The 20,202-nt window shown below is 43.6% G+C and overlaps 4 protein-coding genes across 4 annotated transcripts in view; 3 read left to right on the top strand and 1 right to left on the bottom strand.

The window, feature by feature from the left end:
• Positions 1 to 4,373, top strand: part of frmd4ba (FERM domain containing 4Ba) — a 39,579-nt gene extending 35,206 nt beyond the window's left edge. Inside the window, exons 18-23 of the mRNA XM_083971562.1 lie at positions 73 to 129; positions 241 to 376; positions 991 to 1,155; positions 1,690 to 2,450; positions 2,557 to 2,689; positions 3,071 to 4,373. Coding sequence (XP_083827688.1) covers positions 73 to 129; positions 241 to 376; positions 991 to 1,155; positions 1,690 to 2,450; positions 2,557 to 2,689; positions 3,071 to 3,329 — 1,511 coding nt within the window. The 3' untranslated portion in view covers positions 3,330 to 4,373. The remainder of the gene's footprint in view (positions 1 to 72; positions 130 to 240; positions 377 to 990; positions 1,156 to 1,689; positions 2,451 to 2,556; positions 2,690 to 3,070) is intronic.
• Positions 4,374 to 8,326: 3,953 nt separating this feature from the next.
• On the bottom strand, positions 8,327 to 12,644 carry arl6ip5a (ADP-ribosylation factor-like 6 interacting protein 5a). Its single transcript, XM_083971558.1, has 3 exons — positions 12,402 to 12,644; positions 10,148 to 10,365; positions 8,327 to 9,824 (listed from the first exon to the last, which is right to left on the bottom strand). Exons 1-3 carry the CDS (start codon positions 12,578 to 12,580, stop codon positions 9,649 to 9,651), a joined length of 573 nt encoding a protein of 190 aa, XP_083827684.1. The 5' UTR covers positions 12,581 to 12,644; the 3' UTR covers positions 8,327 to 9,648.
• A 316-nt stretch (positions 12,645 to 12,960) lies between these two features.
• On the top strand, positions 12,961 to 17,941 carry trnt1 (tRNA nucleotidyl transferase, CCA-adding, 1). The gene is made up of 8 exons (XM_083971548.1): positions 12,961 to 13,084; positions 13,255 to 13,384; positions 14,022 to 14,215; positions 14,459 to 14,597; positions 14,786 to 14,912; positions 15,066 to 15,259; positions 15,900 to 16,153; positions 17,115 to 17,941. The coding sequence occupies exons 2-8, from the start codon at positions 13,255 to 13,257 to the stop codon at positions 17,358 to 17,360; spliced, it is 1,284 nt and encodes a 427-aa protein (XP_083827674.1). The 5' UTR covers positions 12,961 to 13,084; the 3' UTR covers positions 17,361 to 17,941.
• Positions 17,942 to 18,526: 585 nt separating this feature from the next.
• avpr2b.1 (arginine vasopressin receptor 2b, tandem duplicate, 1) lies at positions 18,527 to 19,978 on the top strand (the record flags this gene model as incomplete). Its single annotated transcript, XM_083971554.1, has 2 exons — positions 18,527 to 19,394; positions 19,770 to 19,978. The coding sequence occupies 2 exons, from the start codon at positions 18,527 to 18,529 to the stop codon at positions 19,976 to 19,978; spliced, it is 1,077 nt and encodes a 358-aa protein (XP_083827680.1).
• Between the last annotated feature and the right edge of the window lie 224 nt (positions 19,979 to 20,202).

Genomic DNA, 20,202 nt, shown 5'->3' with positions numbered 1-20,202 from the left:
GACTGATAGAAATAGTGTCAATGTCTATGAGAAGAAGTGTCTAAAGGTAACATCCTTGTCTTCTGTTGTCAGATGATGTGAATCCTTCAGACATCAGTTCTCTATCTGACAGCCTTACTCTGGATGACGGTGAGTGTCCAGATACAGTAATGCTCACAGAGCACTTGTTCACACCTTCCTCCCCCTCTTTTTTCATTATAGATTAATTCTTTAACTAAAGTCACTGCTTGCATCTCCCAGATGATGAGCTGGGTTCCCAGAGGCAGCGGTCCAGATCGGTGCAGTATTCCCCAAGACCCCACAATGCAGAAACTCTGGACATCCACTACAGCCAAGACAGACGGTCCTCTGCCAATGACCAGCATGCAGACAGCAGGTAAACAGCCAGCACTGAACCCAAAGGAGAATATTAATTTTTCATTTCCACTGCGATTCTGAGGCCCCAAAGCACGGAGCTAGTATAGACTTGCATATCCAGAGCTGCATTCCTGCCAGTCACCTCCTCCCTCTTTCTTGTGCCTCTCCAACAATCTCCCCCTTATCAGCCAAAATGCACCAGCTTTAAAAATAGATGGAAAAGAACATGTTGCTGCCTGTGAAGGAGCAAACAACCAGTCCAAGTTGAGAGGAGAAAGGAAAGGGGGAAACAGGAAGCGGCTCCGGAAAGTTTGTTTAAATGGCAGCTACTTCACAGCTGTTTACAAAATGATTCAGGTGATAGGTTGCCTTCACCTTCAGAGATTTAAGATCATTTTGAACAATGCTCCGTGTTGCATGAAAAGAAAGATCAATGGACTATGAAATGACAGTCATTCAGGTGGAAGTGATGACTAGACTGCAGCATTCAAGCACATGCAAGGTTTTTTTTTTTGCTTTTCTCCTTCGGTTTTGAGAGTAAGCTGAGCTAGCATAGAGGTGTTTATCTTGATTAAAAAGCTCTGGCCTGAAGAGGCAAATGCCCTGAAAACATTGTTCTTATCTGCTCTCCAGATTAAATTACGTCCAAGTCCAGGAATCGTTCCACTACAGTCACCGTGATGCCTTATCAAGCCACACCAGCCCGTTTAAACCGGCTTCCAGACAGCCACGTGATGCCCGCAGCATGCCCCCCACCCCCCTGCTCACCCGCAACGCCTACAGCAGCACCCAGCTCAGGTGAGTCCCCCAAAAATTGCCTTATTTTTATTTTTTATTTTTTCTCTAATAGAAAATAGCTGTTGTTTTAAATGTGTGTCTTTAGAACTTTAAATCGTAATCTTGGATTTGCACTGTAAGTCCTTAATTGCTTTAATACAGTATTTCATGCTGCAAATTCATATTCTATGTTCTATTTTTGTCTATTTTTGTATTTTTTATTATATATACATTATATGTATATGTATATATAAAAAAAGTATTATTATTATGTTCCCCCTGTACTTTCTTTTGATCTTTTTTCTTGCTTTTAATTACCATATATGCTTAATGTTTCCAATTTTTACTATTTTAATTATTAAAAATGTTATGTTTTTTTTTTTTTTTTGGGGGGGGGGGGGGGGGGGGGGGGGTGGTTCCATTTCCAATTCTGACTGTTAAATGTTTTGTTTTTATGTAAAGCACATTGAGTGGTATGAAATGTGCTATATAAATAAAGCTGCCTTGCCTTTTAGTGTAAACATGAGTGAGGACAATGTGTTTTTCCAATTGCAGATCCGAAGATGTTCCACAACACTTCCGCCAACGGAGTGGGAGTTTGGAGTCCCAGTCTCAGTTCTTGCCGGACGCTCAACCTCCTGCACAGACGCTCACCTTCTCACCAGCCCGACGCAGCAACAGCACCGAGGTCCTCGACGACGGCTCCTCCTACACCAGCCAGTCCAGCGTGGAGTACAGCGCTCCCGGAACCCACACCCACAGGCACAGAGCTCGCGGCCGCCACAGAAAAGACTTGTACGCCAACACGGGCAGCATGCCTAACCTGGCTCAGGCGGACGCTCGCTGCTACGCCTTCCAGCCTCGAGCCCGACCCACCACAACGGCCTACTACGTCACGGGCTACCCCAGCTACGCAGACCCAGAGCCTTACTCCAACGGAGCCTACATGTACGACAACGAGATGGAGGGGCACTACACCGTCAATCCCTCCTACCATCCCGCCCCGGCAGCTTATCACAGCCATGACATGCACAGTCACTATGGTAACGATGAGGTAGACTGCATGTCCCAGAACCCTTACGCCACGCTGCGGCCGCCCAGGAACCGTCAGGCTCCCCGCAGCAACGAACAGGTCAGCAAGAACATCCAGAAAGCTCTGGTGGCCGAGCACTTGAGAGGCTGGTACCATCGCAACGCCGCCCACAAACAACCCGCGTACAACTACGACTACGACAGAGGATCCCAGCAGAGCCTGGGCTACCAGACCATGCCTGCACCGTACAACCACAACAGCAGAAATGTCTCCTACTCACCAGGTCAGATCTCAACACCATGTGTAACACACTGGCTCATTATATTGTTTACCCTAGTTTTACATGTCGATAGCTCATGGCTAACTTGTATGTTTGTTTTTTTCTCCAGTGACCTCAGTGGCCTCCACTGGAAACTGGCACGGCCACATGAGTGGTGGTATGTTGGAATACGACATGCCCGTGCAAGCGCAGCCGTCCTACTCGTACAGCACAGCCCCCTATAGCCACTCCGCCCACAGCAGGTGAGAAAAAAAAAAAAAACTTGGCCTCAACTCAGCTCCTTAGCCTGTAAGCCACTCCCTGATCCTCTTTATCCCAAAGCTAAGTGCTAGTGTTTAATTACCTGGAATGGATGGCTACAGAGAATATAAGCTGCTGTTTGGTTTTGTTATCCCTCACGCACAACACGTGTATGGAATAATGCGTAGCCAGTTTTAACATTCTCTGCAACTTTCTCCTTTAAGTTATTAAACCACAATCCACAAACATGTGTCTTCTTGAAGTGACAGCCTGGTTCCGCAGTAGGATTATAGGATCTGAGCGGCCATCAGTCACTTCTCCCTCAGAGCTTAAGAATGGTTCTCCTCTCCTTAACTGTCCACCGGCCCCTTGCTTTCTTATAGATATGGCGCCTCCCAGCTTTTAAAGGGCTCCTGGCACAGTCCTGACGGCCAGAGGCGCTGTGCCCTTTTCCCCGCTAGCTCTTCCTCCTCAGCTTCCTCCTCCACCTCCTCCCTGCCCTCCTCTTCCTTTCCCTCCTCCTCCTCCTCCTCCTACTCCCCTGGCTGTCGGGTCAGACAGGTGGCCTCCAGCCCCGCGCAGCCACAATCCTCCAGAGGGCAAAGGCTCAATAAGGTGTCCTTTGCGAAAGGTAGCTCATAGTAAGTAAACGGCGACGGCTGGAGCCTGTGCGTTTGCTTTTTTTAAAAGTTTTTTTGCAGTTTGCCCGCAGTGTGACTCCAAAATCTGCTTGAATTGAACTTTGCATTTTTGAGATGTTTTTACTGATCGTCCATCGTCACGTATGACACGGTAATTGCATGGCTTCTTTAAAAAAAAAAAAAACATGCCTGCCTGACTTGCTCCTCCAGCAAGCGTATTGCCATCCAGTGGTCACATTTCTCTGCAGTGTGCCTTTGCTGCCCAGTTTTGTTTTCAGTTTATTTTTACTGTGCTGTGTGCTGTTTTTTTCCCTGGCCCATGCAGATGCTCCCTGCCCTTGTGCTGTCATTCACCCTTGACCTTTGCCCCCTCTCATGTGCAGATGTCCCCCAGAGTTTGAGTGGCGGAGCTGTGATAGGATGGCGTGCCCTGCGGGGCCTTTAGAGATGTGTGGTGCTGTTGCCTATACTACTGACCAGGAAAATTAACCCCTTGCCCCCAATAATCAAAGTCACAGCACAGAAGAAAGGGTGAGATGAGAATGTAAAACTATCCCACATGGTTATCATGGTGACGGTGATGTGTCTTTTTTTATATATACACGTACGTGGCAGGGACTGACAGAAAGCTCCAAATCATTCTATTTGAATCTTTCTGATTTTTTTAGTTGTTTTTCTCGGGTGTCTTGTGGTGGTGGGAGAGCACTTGTGTGGCAGAGGGAAAATGTGACCCCTGAACATTGTTGCATTCGAAGGCTGTGCATCTGTTTGTGTGCATCTGCTGTTTTGCTGGGCAAGAATGTTTGACCCTGGGTTTGAAACATTAACACGCCTGAAAGACCTGATGTCTGTTTGTTTATGTGTTCACTACTTTTAATTTAGCTCCTGATCTTGGCACAGAGTTGGATTATCGCTGCCCAGGGTTAATTCATTCTAAACTCTTGGTTAATCAGGGACAAATTACGTTCAGTTTGCCAATGTGTCTAATGTTGTTTTCCTCTTGTGTGTTTTTTGCAGATCCTACTTAGACGTCACCGACCAAACGCACACTAACATGGACCCAGAAGACCAGATTTACTGGGAAGACTCAAAACCGGGAACAATAGTGTAGTTTCCTATCTGTCATTGTGCTGTATGAATTTTTCACCTTGACAAGTTGTCATTGTGCCTTAGACTGCACTTCCCTGTTTTTTTAAAAGGGGATCCAAAGAATGAAGGAACTTCACGTGGAATTCAGTTCGTCGAAAAAATGAACATGTCTACTTAACGTCTGTCGTCATGGACGCAGTTGCCAAACTGACCCACATCCTTGTGTTGAAATCATAACAAAACCCGACGGGAGCGTCTACGTGTGTGGATTGCGAGTGTTTGTGGTGATGGCACTTGTGCACTGAAACTATACCAGGACATGCTGTGGACCGTGTGGTATAGCCAAAGGGAATGTGGATTAAACTGCTCCAGTGTTTCTCCGTAGAGATGCCAACTTCACAAACCAAGGACTAGGACTGTCTCTGTAAGAGGAATCTGAGCCGAAATGAACAACAAGAATGACTCATCCTGCTCTGCCACTTTTACATACGTGTGTGTGAAGGGTAGGGTAGCAGCCAAGGATGGATTTCATTTATCAAAATGAAGGATTAAACTCATTAAAATGAGTCAAGAAGAGATGACTGCTTCATGGAAAGTTCTCCAGGCACCAGATCCAGTTTACTCAAACTGTGCTTCCTGCATCTCTTGTTGTTTTACAGAGAATTGACTCTGTCTCACCGTCAGTACTTACAGTAAACTTGAGCCAAATACTTCACACCATCACACCATTTGAGTATTACCCCAAGTCAGCGTCTTTAATATTACTGCCACATCTGATCAGTCACTGCAAGAGAACAGAAAATCAAGTTTAGTTTTTGTGGATTTGTATTATTTTTATTTTAACATGGGTATTTCATCCATGCTGGAAATCATGGACTGGTGCTCCCAATTTCTCTCAGAGAATGAAGCTGTATGTAAATGTTGGTATTGTAAATACACTGGTTCTGTCTCTCCCCCCCTCCCCCCTTTTTTAGAGCATTTTTATGTATTTGAAAAGCATGTAATATATAGTAAACAACTGTTGTTAAGCTGGTTCTTAGTCATTTGTACAATTGCGTTTGTTTGAATTAAAAAAAAAATCAGCATTTGAATAATTTGTGTGATTCATTAAGGACATCACATAGACTTTAAAACTTCTCAGATAATTCAGTCAAAGGAAAGAAAATCTCATCCCCCTCAGTGCAGGAGAACGCAGGATTTAAAGCCAAATCCATTAAATTAAGTACCTGATCATCTGTTGAGCCAGTTCAATTAATGAAATGGACTTTGAAAAAAAAACATCACACAGCTACATAACACAAAGTCTCCTTCAGGTTCTGTGGCTTTGAAGAACCCGGTGAGCCACCACAGCTTATGATATGAGGGTGGTCTTGGGCCACTGGAACCAATAAATGCATTCTCCACATATAAACGGTTTAGAAACTGCTTATCAGGGGTGTATTCAAGGACACAGTGTGGAGTTGGAAAAGATAGCTGTGGTGGATAAACGGCAGTTTTTTTTTCTTTCTTTCTTTTTTGAGCCTCCGAGTATGAAAGCAGAGCTGCAATCAGTCATGATGATGATAGCTAATTATGAATCAATGATGTTTTCAGAAATGATCCCCTGCTGCAGAGCTCTGTCACTCTGCAGTGCCTTCTCACCGCCTCGCTGTGCTGCCAAGCTGGTTTTTTGTGTCCTTAAGCCATAAACCGACCAAACCAGTCTTTAAAAGCTGTCACACCCTCCACGGGCTAAAACCTCTTCTCCTGTCTTCCCTGTGAATGACAAGCCTGTGTTTATTGCACCAAACCCTCCCTGCAGGCATCCATGCTATAGAAGTCTGTTCTACACATGTACTGAGCCTCCACCCCCCCTCTGCAGATTACGCTATAACCCTTCACCTCATTTCCCTCCCTTCCTTTCCCACATTTTCTACCTCTACAAGTGTATCCTGCCATTGGTGGCTTCCTCGTGTAGGCCTGCAGTGGAGCAGCCCTACTTGCTCGCAGCCCTCCTCTGTGTTATGCTTGTTGAGAGGAGGTCTCTTCCAGCTTCTCGGATTTTACCCGAGGCAGTGAGAGGGACGGGAGTGTTTTGCATCCAGCTGTCTCCCTCTGTCTCTGTTCCTCCGCTGCCTCACACCAGCTGCAGCCAGACATCAGGGGAGGCTGCTCCAGCTGACACTCCACTACATAAACAATGAGCTTCTATGTACCTTCAAACAACAACAGACGAAATTCCTCTAATATGGAGCGCAGATTAGGACTGGATCTTTAAATTTCCTCCGTAGCTTGGTCCTGGAATCAAATGTCTGATCATTGTAATCTGGTTTATTTTCTTTGATCAGGTGGTTCTTTATGTACAACTGCACTACACATTACTTTTATATGAACAATGTGTGTTACAAATCTCACTGGTGGTGATAAATGTGGTATTTTTCATCTCATCTGCCTGCAACTTGATGTTAGTTTCAGCTGATCAAAACAATAAACCCTCATTTTTAGTGGTAACCGGCTGTTTTCAGAAAAAAGAAAAGAGGAAAAAAAGGCTCTGACAAACAGGCTGAACAAACTGTGTAGGCCACCAGCCCAGCATCAAACACAAGACAAAGACTGAAACCACCCAGTGAGTGAACAGTGCAGCATTTAGCAGCCAAAGACCAGATGTTTCCCCCCAGGGGTTGACTAAAATGACCTTGAAATATAAGACTCAAATTCATCAGGTGGACAATGAGAGAACTCTATATCAAGGCTAATGTTCTTTATCTGTTGGTTGTGTAAAAGAGACCATTTAAATAGTAAACTGACATGTTTCTGTGTACAGTTTATTTCATTTTGTCCAGAAAAACCAAACAAAACACACATTTCACAAAGTAAGGTGTTGCGAGAAATGTTATTTGGGCCTTGGTCCAGAAACAGGTACAGGTATCAAGTTTTCAAAACAATGCCCAAACCTTGAGCACATACAATAGGTGACGGTGTCACTAAATAAATCATCCCTGGGATCAGCACACTGTGCCTCGTTACACAGAGTGATGGCTCTCTCGAGTTATGAAGGCTGGATAGTTGGATTAGCTGATCGATCACGTGCACTGCGGTCTTCCTTATCGGCTAATATGGATGACCTTCTCTCAAGGAGGCAGAAAAAAACAGCAGTGTGTGTGTGTGTATGGGAAGCTCACATTAGGATACGGTAGACCGCAAAGGTCATGGCGGGTCGCCACTAATGTGTCACATGATCAGCTGTGGTGTAGGTCCAAGCAGCCGGATCTGCTGAGTGACAGTCTGTCTGAATTATGAGGCTAGCTAACCAGCTTAGCCGGCCAAAAGCCAAAGCCTCTCAGGCAAACTGAGGAGGAGGAGGAGGGGAGGGGGTGCAGGGGTCAACCCGAAGGCAGCGTGTTTAGTTGTCAAAGTGTGCCTGACTGCTCGATTCTTCTCCGTAATGTCTTTGTGTTGTGGAAACAAAAGAAAGACGCAGATTGTTACAGTGTTGTTGTTGTTGCTGCCGCCACCAGAACAGTTTGTTTTCCAGTCACATCCACTGAGTTCACTGACGACAACCTTTGGACGCAATTATGGTTGTTTCAAAATGACAAGTTAGTCAAGTGTTTCTGATTCACGCAAAAACACACCAAGAAAGGAATAAGTGTTGTTTTGCAGCACTGCAGCGCTTCCTCTCCTGGATTACACGTCTGTTGAGGAGAAAACACCAAAGACAGACACACACCTGTTCAGTGTTCAGTGAACAACAACAGCAGCAGCAGCAGCAGCAGCAGCAGCAGCAGCAGCAGCACGTGTTGGTGGAGATCCTCCCAGCAGCTGCAGCAGCAAGAACAAGGACCTCCACTGTGCCCCCGCCTCAAAAACATGACTGTACTTGAGTTTATTGCCACCAGTGCTTGTGTGTGTACACGCCCCTCCAAAAAGTTGCACAATATGGATGAAGATGATGCACAGCGGGAGAGGCCATAAATCACGGCTGCAGCACAGACGGGCTTGCAGCTTGGAGTTAAACCGGAGAGCTACTGGAATACGGTTACACCTGAGTGTGCAGAGGTCATCTTGTAGGGGCCGTCTCCAAAATAACACACATTCCTTACAGAGGAAACGTGCGACGTCAAGTGCTTGATTCTGGATTTTAAGTGACTCTTAGAGCAAAGGGTTAACATGAACATTTAAAGTGATTACACTTTTAATTGCCATCATTGTTATCTTCACGTTTCCCCCCACCCTTTACACACTGCCACTTAAAAGCAAATAAGAGAGCATAATGTTCCAGATGGATTCTCGCTATCTGCAGTCAATTTCAAAAGGAATCCAATAAAAAAAAAGAAAAAAAGAAACACGCACGCATCCAGAGTAGCTGACGCAGCGACTAACTCAGATTTGGAGGTGAATGACTGCAGATGAATCCACTCAGTCTCTGTTGCAACGCTCAGCTCTCTGCACTATAATCTACTGCAGCCCATTGATTAGCATTGGCGTAAGTGAGGGGGAAAGCAAAGTTAACCAATCCATCACATAGGGAGCATTGTCAAGATTAAACAGCCAGAGGTGCAGGAGGAATACTGATGGACACGGGTCAAGACCTCGCACTCCTTTGAAGTGTTCACTTTAAATACACTGATCTGACTCAGAGTTTAGAATCAAAGGCTGCTCAGAGTTGGAGACAAAGTTTTCTCTTTTGTCTTGACTCTTTTTATTTGCATGAACATAAGGTTGGTTGGTTGCAAGTCAAACGTGTACTTCGGTAGACTGTTACATTTTATGTGAGGACACGATCCAGCCTTTTGGAGTTATCTTGGCAATGGCGTTTGTTGAGCGTGCACTTTTTATTCTTTGTTAAAAGGCAACACATTGCTTTCGAAATTTTTTAGTCGAGCGTAAACTGGCAGGACCGACGGTCTTTTCTGAGACTCATTATTAAAGACAGATTTCGTACCAAAGACCGAAGGAGTCTAAAGCTGCGTTCAACACTGAAGACATTGCATAGCAGAGATGTGAGGCAGTGCATGAGATGCCCTCACCGCTGTTTTGAGAAAAGTGCCCTGACAAGTTCTTGGTGGAGTGACAGATAACCCTGAGGTAAAGATAAACCCCTTCAGATAACAAAACCTTCTTTTCAAAACACACACACACACGCACGCACACTGGCAAACACACTGTCTGTGAAACAACTGTTAAAAAGGTTTAGACTGAGGGATGCAAAAGTCATGATCTTTGGCCAAAAGATGAACATGTGTGTCCAATCACTCCTTCAGTTTTCCCTCCAAAAAGCTCTGGATCTTTTGAAGGTTTTCCTCTTGCTGACCCAGAGCCTCCAGCAAAATGCCCATCGGTGACCTCTTCAGTCCGGCGCCTTCTATCTTGTTCTCCAGTTTATTCTTCATGTTGCGGAGGCGAAACGAAGCATGTGCAAATACCACTGAGAAGGCAGATGAGAAACAAAAAAGACAGTGTTGTCAATGTTTGGCAAAAACAAATTCATAAACTTCTGTTCAAGTCAGAATCAGTCGCTGAGAACCTGAAAAACATGTTTCAATGATTCTGAAACAACATATTTTAAAATTGAAATGCACAGGTCAATATACTCTAAAAAGACATTTATAGAGCAATAAAAGGACCAGATATTAAATTTAACCTTAGTCTCCATAAAAATTATATTGCAGTAATAAGCATATATGTTAACATTATGTGTCAGTTATGGATTTAAAATGTGACCTTCCCATGTTATCATCTTGAACTTACAAGCCAGAGGTAAAGTGATGGCATACATGAACACCATGACACTGCCCATCATAGAAATCACAATGTAGCTGGCGACCATGACGGCGATCACAAACGCAGTGGGATTCTGCCGCTTAAAGTTGTTGATCATGGCTCTGTTCTCTCCGGCCCAGACTGAACCCAGGAAGACACCCGACACCACAGACATGGCTGTGAACATCCCCAGAGGGTTCAGGAACCTGCAGGGAGGCATCATGGGACATCAGAGAGCACGGTGTCACTTTAAAACAGTTCTCATAAAACTGGAGCACAGGCATGGGCTCGTATGTGTGGTCGCTGGCTCCACCAAGTGTTCAGAGGCGGTTTGTACAACAACAAAACTCCTTTTAGTATCACGGACTGTTTTCATAGAGACTAAGCACTATTTTCTGTAGTTATTCTTCTCTATATAAGATCTAAATAGACAAAAAGTATATTTTTGTAAGTCAAATCTACAGGAAATTATATAATTATGTAGGAAATGTTATATTTTGCAGGAAAAATATTAAACATTCTCCTCCAAACTTCTAAAATGACAGATTTCTGATTTCCTTTATCTACTGTGGTAGTGACCTGAAATTGTTACATTTTGGATGGATCCTCAAATAAAACAGGGAATTTAACAGCAACAGTTTGGCTCTGGGAAATTACGAAGGGGAAATTTTTACATGTTGACCAAGAGATTAGTCGTCAGAGTTTCCATCCCTTTCACCTGCTGTTTTTTTCCCCTGGCCGGACATGTTGCATTGAAAAGCTCTGTGACAAATCAGGCCCTGTCACGTCCACAGTGATGTCAAGTAATGACCTCAGCGAGAGGCCAAGCATCTGTCTCACACCTTGGTTTACTCAGGCTAACTAGGCTTCAGTATCGGTGGTGATCCTGAATAAACTGCTCTCACAGAGTAGAAAAAAACTTTAAGAAAATAAGACTTTATGTGTTTGGAATCATTTCATTGAGTTCATAAAAACATTTTCACTTTCAACAGTATACTGGCCACAAATACTAATATAATTTTTGCACAAACATATCATACACAAATATTTTTAAGAAGGACCCTTAAACTCTTATCACGTAAAATCCTTTGTTACACCGCTGCCATCCAGTCCAAAGTCTGTTTACCGAGTCTAATCCTGCACAAAAATCTTTCTGAGTACAAAAAAAGAAAAGAAAAAGAAAAAACAGGTCTGAACATCATCTAGCCTGATGGTCTGTTATTTGGAAATAAAATCAGTAAAAGTTCTGAACCCAGCTACCTTTGCATGAATCGGCACTAATTAGACAGTCTTTATGTTTGAGGCTATTCTGTGTGGTTTTAATAAGTTTCCTGTGACCAGAACATCTGCTATTGGTCCATGCAAATGTGGAAATATGGTTGAGCTGTTTCCACACTGGATGAATACAATTTTAAGAAAAACGTAAACGGTGATGTAACTGTGTCAAAGTTCAGTCTTGTTGGTTTGCTTTGGTTATCATGATTCAGGATTGACTTGCTCAGGGAAATACCTCACACTGGGTTTTATCTCTGATTCAACTGATGAGGCTACTGTTTCCTCACAACTGTGCTATCTGCAATGCAACAGCTGACTAGACAAATGGCTTAAGTAGGCTTTCGAGACCATAGCAACAATTTGTCATCACACAGCTCAGTGTGCAGGGCACCACTATTTTTAGTCAGCCAGGCTTAAGTTGACACAAAAGTACCAACTTAAAGCCAAGATATTTCATAAACTAAAGGCTTGACCTCTTGTTCCCTGACCTGAATCTGCCTTCTATGGAGTTATCAGATGATAAACTGGTTCTTCAAGCAGACTGCACTGCAGTGGTCTGTGCTGGGGATGTGCTTGTACTTGAGGCCTATGTGGAAATCACATAGGCCTGATTCATCGCTGATTGCAGTGATGAATCATAGAATGCAGAAAATAATATGTTTTTCATTCAATTCTTCTCATGAGATGTCTTTGAAATGACATATTCTTGCAGGAGAGGCTCTTTAACTTTAGTTTCCCGTAGATAGAAGTGAAAGGAGCACTAGCAGAGCCTCACATGACAGCTGGCACAGTATCTTTCAATTCTTAAGCAGCCTACATCCTGCCTAAACCCATTTGAAGTAGGCTACACCCAGGTTACTCAAACAAGGCAGCGTTACCGGATAAGTACACCAGAAAACGTGACTACACATTACACAGCCGCTGTATTGATGTCACGACTTACGTTACTCTGTGCAACTTTACTTACCCGACAATTAGGAAAACAGCGACGGCTGAAGCCAGATAATTTGTCTGGTAATAAAGCAGGTTGCTGATAACTCTGTTGTTCCATCTCGCCAAATCTTTCACATCTGGTTTAGCGAATCTGTCCGAGCCGGGGAAGAAGTCGTCCCACGGTCTGAGCGGCGTCAGCTCCACTTTGGCCATTTGCCTCTTTACTTGGTCGCTGATGTGACAGGAGCACACACACAGAACCAGCCTGAAAACCTGCTGAAAACCACCTGAAGCCACGGCAAAAAAATCTCGCGAGAAGCTACGTGTAACGTAGCGTGTAACGGCGAGCCGAACAATCACAATGCCACAAACCCTTCACTTACGTTATGAATGAAGTTTTGTTGCAGTGTAAGATGTTAATGTCATGTTTCTATCTAACACAAAGGGTCTGAAACAGCACGAAAACAACAAGTAACCCACCTAGAGCCACCACGCAGAAATCTCGCGAGAGGCTAACGCGTAGCTTAAACCTTTAAACCCCGCCTCCCGAGCGTGACGTATCCTCACGCTATTGGTTAGCAACCGCGTGTTATTGAAAAGTCTTCCTGTATCGCTTCATGGCTGATGGCAGAGTGACATAATGAGGTGATAGAAACTACACGGTGTGTTCGTAAACTCTTCTGTTTGAGTTGCCGTCACCTCTCGCTCAGATATCTGGTACGTATACATTAACATGCCGCTGGTGCTCGCGGGCTTTTTATGTATAGGAAACGTACAACTTAACGTGAACACGTACTGTTAGCTAGCTCGATGTATGTGGACAGGCACCCGGCAGGCATAATACACGTTTGTTTGATTGTTTTTTTTTTTTTAAACCTTTTGTACAGATGTGGAGCAGAATATTCAGCCCTCGTGTGATTGGTAGAACAGGTTTCTATTGGAGGAGTCTCTACACTATGCAGCTGAAGACCAGTGAGTTTCAGTCTCTGTTCACTGATGGACTGACTGGACTAGCAGGTGAGATACACACACAGACACCTGACGGCCGTGGTCACTCAGAACTGGGCTCTTCCTTCCCTGTTTCTAACAGACAGATATATTTAGTTTGTTCTTAGTACAAGCCAATAGTGGATCCAAAAAAGTCAGTATCAGGCATGGGCATATCTAAAAGCTGATGATTTTTAGGGGTTACTTCATCTCTTAAATGTTACTCTTCTATAATGTTGGGATACTGGTGGGCCTTTCAAAAAAAATAAATACAGGCTTTATTAAAAGTCCCTATGCCAATTTCATCCTCATGATCTGATCAGCCAAAATAGATAAAATGAGCCTTTATTGTCTCCTAAGTGCTACCTAACCCTAAAGAGGTGGAATAACCCTTGATAACAACGCTTTGCATCCGTAACCAGCACTTCACACTGATCATAAACCTAAAAACACATTCCTAAGTTTCCCTGGAGGCAGAAATAATCTCGTTGTTGGAGTGAAATACAGTTAGAATATAAATGAACATAAATGACTGAAATGTGTTTGTGTGACAAATGAATCAATCATAATGGAAAGACACTTGCCCTTGCAGTCTTAACCTTTGTTATCAGCCAGCTTGCCTCTGGCATTTGTTTAATTCCTTACTCTGTGTGTTTGGTCTCTGCAGAGGTGTTTGAGAAGCACCAGCATGAGCTGAGGATAGCTGGAGGTGCAGTGCGTGATCTGCTGTCCGGCAAGCGGCCGGAGGATGTGGACTTTGCCACAACAGCCACTCCGGAGGAGATGAAGCAGATGTTCCAGAAAGCTGGCATCAGGATGATCAACAATAAAGGAGAGAAGCATGGGACCATTACAGCACGGGTAAGACAGCGAAGCAATCTGATTGTCATAGGTTTTGATTGAAAGATGTTAATGCCTGGACCAACCAGAAATCCCAATGGTGGCATGAGTAGCTTTTACCATACAGATTGTGACCCAATTATATTTTTGAGTGTCTTCTGAACTACTTCACTAACCGTGAGCAGATGGAGACTGAAGGACAAACTTAATGTACCTCTTATCCAATGTCTTTTCTTTGTTATTCTTTTTTTTATATATGTACAGCTACACAATGAGAACTTTGAGGTGACCACACTGAGAGTGGACGTTCAGACAGATGGACGTCATGCAGAGGTGGAGTTCACCACTGACTGGCTGAAAGACGCTGAGCGGAGAGACCTCACCATCAACTCCATGTTTCTAGGTAACTGTGTCTTTGTAGTTCATGGAATCAAATTAAAGTTGTTTAATCATTATGACTTACCCCTGTGTTTACTAATGTTATTGCAATGCATACTGTGTGTGCATACTGTGTGTTAATCCATGTGCAGTGAATTTGCTACAGTTTATTATGTGTCAAATTCCTCACCAAGTTTTCTTCTTACTTTATAGGTCTTGATGGCACATTATACGACTATTTTAAAGGATATGAAGACCTGAAAAACCGAAAAGTTCGGTTTGTCGGCAGTGCTGAGCACAGAATCCAAGAGGACTACCTGAGAATATTGAGATATTTCAGGTGGACTGTTTCATTTAATTTTCATCTTACCTAGTTCATGATGAAAAGCTAGAGAGACTTAGACCTGATGAAAAATGCAAAGTGTGAACTAAAACCATCTTTATTTGTTTGATTCGAAGACATATTGACCTTTAGCGTCCCATTTCACCCCAGGTTCTATGGCAGGGTGGCCTCGGAGCCGGACGACCACGAGCCTGAGACACTGACCGCCATCAGGGAAAACGGCCGCGGACTGGCAGCAGTATCAGGAGAACGGATCTGGGTGGAAATAAAAAAGATGGTAGTTGGTAACCATGCTGCTCATCTGCTGCAGCTGATGTACGAGCTGGAACTGTCCCAGTACATAGGTGAGAAAGGCACAAATATGATTTACAGACCACAAGAGGTCACTTGTGGACCACCAGAGCAGCCTGTCTTAGTGTTTGAGATGGGCTGCGCTAGAACCATAAAAGAGTTTATATACATGTTGTTGCCTTTGAACTAAAATCTATGGAGTGGTTCTTTGTGTAAACCTCTATTTGGTAAAATGTTTGGTGGAGAAACATGTACACAGAAATCACGTTACCCTCCACTCAAAAACAAAATTTTGATCCTCCAACGACTCAGTTTGGTAAAAATGTTACCAAATGTTGCAACACAATATTTTTCATGGTTCTTGAAAATGGTCGGCCATAGCAAATAATGACTACTATGAAGTGATTTGTACCTGTATTAGTGAAAAGGATCAATAGTGTCAAGAGTTGTTTCTTAAAAAGAAAGAGACCAGTTTCCCTTCAAAACATGAAATGGGGTTTGATGTGAACCCTGCTATTAGTCTGCACTGGACAGATGACCCAATGACCTTTGATTGTTAAACCTATGACAGGTCATTTGGTAAGAAGTGTTTCAGAAGTGTTATCAGTGTAATTACAATAAAATCTTTTTTTTTCTTGTTATTTTTTTTGTTCTGCTCTGTTGCTCATCCCTGATGTCCCTGTACCTGCTCAGGTTTACCTCCAGATGGCGATGTTGATGAGATGAAGCGAGTGTGGCAGAACGTCCAAGACCACTCTCCCAAACCCATGACCGTCCTGGCGCCTCTCTTCCAATGCCCAGAGGAGGTGGAAAAGATGGACATCCGGCTGAAAGTGTCCAAGGAGGAGAAGACTCTGGCTCTGTTCCTGGTCAAACACAGACGAGAACTCCACAAGTGCAAAGACGAGCCAGACAGCCTCAAGCCCTTCACTGACTTCATCATTGACGTAAGTTTTAGTCTCCTCCAGTTAATTCATAAATAAAATGTCGGTTATTTATGTTTGTTATAAACAAAGAAAAGGCTGAGGGAGTTATAATGGGACAATGTGTTCATTGATGATGCTTTGAGCATTCAGTGGAATGTACAGACCATGTTCTAGGAAGACATTGTTAATAAATTTAGGTTATTTTAAAGCTGAATGGGCAGACATGTGTGGCTGCTGGTTAAAGTTCATTTTAAGGTTGTAATTATTTAGTAAAGCAGGAAAATTATCAAATCATAATTAATATGTAATTTACAATAATCAACCATAGAAGTGATTTTAATTTCTTTGTGCACCCAAATCCTAACTTCTCAGTCACTTCCCTGCTGTATTCTATCATTCAAGGACAAGTTTGTAATCAAACTAAGCTTGGATTATGATGGTCATTGTACTGTAGTTTAAGTTTAGTTTAAGTTTCACTTTAGTGCTTCTTTTATTTTTTTTCACAAAACTTAAACTTCAGACAACAATTACAGTTGATTCAAAGGGGGATTTGAAAGGATTAAAATAGGATCATATTAACTCACTATTTGTAACAGAAGAAGAAAAGAGAGAAAATAAGCAAACCAAAGAATATATGGCCATTTGCTGTAGGTGCTGGGAGTCATTAAAAGAGTTGTGTTCATTTCTGGGGATTTGCTGTTGTTTGTTTTCTTCTAACTGGTTTATAATTGTCAAAGAGAACAATATAATGTCAAGCATTTCTCTGAACCAAACAGATTAGTATTAAAATCTGAAGACAACTGCATGTTGGTTTTCTTTTATTTGCGAGACAATAATTATATCTCCTCAAATCACACCCGATCTGCTTCAATCAGTAACACCTGCAGAGTTTTTATTCTCATTCAGCCTTTGATTGTTGCTTATTGTTTTGCTGACAGAGAAGATACTTGGATCTAAAAACACTCATGTTGTGTCTTTCTAGAGCCGGGAGCTGGATACTCAGACTAAAGTATGTGAGCTGCTGAAGTATCAAGGTGAGAAGAAGCTGTTGGCGGAGCTCAGCAGGTGGTCCACCCCTCGCTTCCCCGTCAGTGGGCACGATCTGAGGAGGTTGGGTGTGACAACAGGCAAAGAGATAGGTGCTACCTTACAGAAACTCCGTGACATCTGGAAGAAAAGTCATTATCAGATGGACAAAGATGAACTGCTCAGTTACGTGAAATCTTAAGTGAAAAGAAAAGCAGGTGTTTTGTGTCAGACGACAATAGACAATAAGTGTGGGGACAATCGACGGTGTAACTGCCGCTCGCAGGGATCGATCAAGCACACTGATGTATTGTTGACAAGAGGATGCTACAAGAACTGACACATGCATACCCATTGATGAATGTGTAATTTCATTCTAAATTACCCCAGGGCTTCTTCTGTTAATCTGCATCTTCATGTAAAGTTAAAGAGATCGCACACAATATGCTCCCAACGTCACAGCTGCCACTTTGTGACAGGATGGCTAATGGACAGTGGCAGCAGATTTCACTATGTGGTATTACAGAGCCCTGCTGCTTATGTTAAGGTCTTCAGAATAAATGGCCGACACTATAGTGACGCCTAGCCAGTTTAAGTCTTTATCACCGTTTCACCAGTTGGGCAGGTTTGATTAAACACAGAGGTAAGAATCTGTGAATAAAATAGTTGTGCTAAAAATGATTATTTTCATTTGTCAAAACAGTGATGCAAAACAAAAAGGTGGTTGTGTAACTGCAGTAATATATAATTTCTTGAGTGAAGTTATTTCTTCTTTTTTTTCTTCTTTTTTTAATTAAAGGCACTTACACCATGACTCTTTTGCTTGAGGTTAATTTCACTTATGTGTAAATCCCCTTCACTGTTCTGTGTTTGGCAAGAGCTGCGAGAAATTAACACACCAATCAGTCACAAGCGCTGTGTGCTAAACTTGGAGAGAGATATGACGCATTTCAAATAATTTAAACTACTTCAAAGATCATGGTTCTTTGAAAACAGGCCAAAGATCAGCACTGAATGTGGTTTACCTGCTTTGATATGGTGGTGGTCGTCTGCGTGTTTTCTGTGCTGGAGTCATGTTGCCCCTCCCTCCTCCTCCAGAGATGAGGAGATATAAAGCTCTTTGCTCCAACACCTCAGTTTCTGCCTGGAGACTCTCAACTTGTTTATTTCTGGAAATTCATCCTGTAATCTCTCAAATCGATTTTTCAAGGGAATTACCTGTTGGTGACATTATAAAAAGCGAGGTTGTCTTTTTTTACTTTTATTTATTTTATTTTTTATTAGTCTGCTATAGCTGGATTCACCTGGAATGGTTTTTATAATTGTGGTTATCTTCATCTACTCTGCGCTGTGGTTGGCGTGAAAGCCATGGCGTGGTTTCGCGTTAATGTCAGTAACATCTCTTCGGAGGGTGTACTCTTGGGAGACGAGCCGCGGGACCAGCGCGTGGCTCAGGTGGAAATAGTTCTCCTGTCCATCATATTCATCACTGCGGGGATCCTAAACTTCGGGCTCTTGCTGGTGCTGTGGAAGCGAAGGAAACGGCTCTCCAGGATGCGCGTCTTCGTTTTCCACCTGTGCGTCGCGGACCTGGTGGTCACATTCTTCCAAGTTTGTCCGCAACTCATTTGGGACATCACCGACAGATTCATCGGACCAGATATACTGTGCCGCGCGGTGAAGTACATGCAGGTGGTCGGGATGTTCGCCTCCACTTATATGATAGTAGTGATGACAATAGACCGGTACCAAGCCATCTGCAACCCCATGGTGACTTTCCAGAGGCGCAGGGCGCGCTGGAACGTACCGGTGTGCGCCGCCTGGTGCGTCTCTTTCATCGGCAGCCTCCCGCAGGTTTTCATCTTCTCTCGGGTCGAGGTGGCTCCCGGTGTGTACGACTGCTGGGGTGAGTTCATCAAGCCGTGGGGAACGAAAGCCTACGTGACCTGGACGACTCTGGTCATATTCGTCCTGCCCATTATCACGGTGATCGTGTGCCAGGTGCGCATCTGCCGGACCGTGCACATCAACCTTCACATGAAGACGCACCAGCACGTCGGAGAGGCGGCCAGTAAGTCGCTGTCCTCCAGAGCCAGCAGCGTGGCAGGGGTGTCCAAGGCGAGGGTGAAGACGGTGAGGATGACCGTGGTCATTGTCCTCGCTTACATTATCTGCTGGACGCCGTTCTTCACCGCGCAGCTCTGGTCTGTCTGGGACGTGGAGGCGCCCACTCACAGTAAGAGAAGATCTAACATAAAACCTCCACTCAAACTAAATACTGCCATTGTCAGATTTAGGCTACTGTAATGTATGCATGATCTGATATCACCAAGTAATTAACAGCCCAGGAGCGCTGTTATAACCAACCGGTTAGGGTTAGGGTTAGTCCTGGGCTGTTGTTTACTTGGTGATATCAGATCGTGCGTAATGTATAGGCTATTCAGTTTGAGATAAATAATGGATACAAATGAATAATAATAAATACAAAAAAAGAACAGCCATACTGTGAAAAGCAATTCATGATTTACAACAAAAAGAGGTTCCTCTCGATTAAAAATGAGAAAGAGTCACACGAAAATCTTATCTCTCTTTTCCACCTCTCTTTTTCCAGCTACAACCTTCGCCATCCTGATGCTGCTGGGCAGCCTGAACAGCTGTGCAAACCCCTGCATCTACATGTTGTTCAGTGGGAAACTGCCAAACAGATTGGTGGCCCTTACGTGTGTGGACCAGCCTGATTTGAAGGAGTCCATGCAGGAGGAGGCCACCATGGTCAGCTCCCTGTACATCAGCCTCAAGAGCCTGTCAGACAGCAGATAAAAAAAAAAAAAAAAGACTGGCGTCTCATTGACACCTCTCACCACTCAGTCCTGCCTGGTGGAGATGCTGTAAAGATATTGTTCTATCATGTGAAAGCCTTATTGGTGTGATGACAAATATAACTGTAGCACTACAAAACCCTATACTGTAGTGAGCCAACACTGTAGAAATCAATAATTGCTGTCATGTAGTGCCACAACTACTGTTTACCAGACACACTGTAA

This window comes from Trachurus trachurus (genome assembly GCF_905171665.1).
Source record: "Trachurus trachurus genome assembly, chromosome: 5".
Lineage (NCBI taxonomy): Eukaryota > Metazoa > Chordata > Actinopteri > Carangiformes > Carangidae > Trachurus > Trachurus trachurus.
Note: the sequence above shows the minus strand (reverse complement) of the source record. Positions and strands in the feature narration are given on the sequence as shown.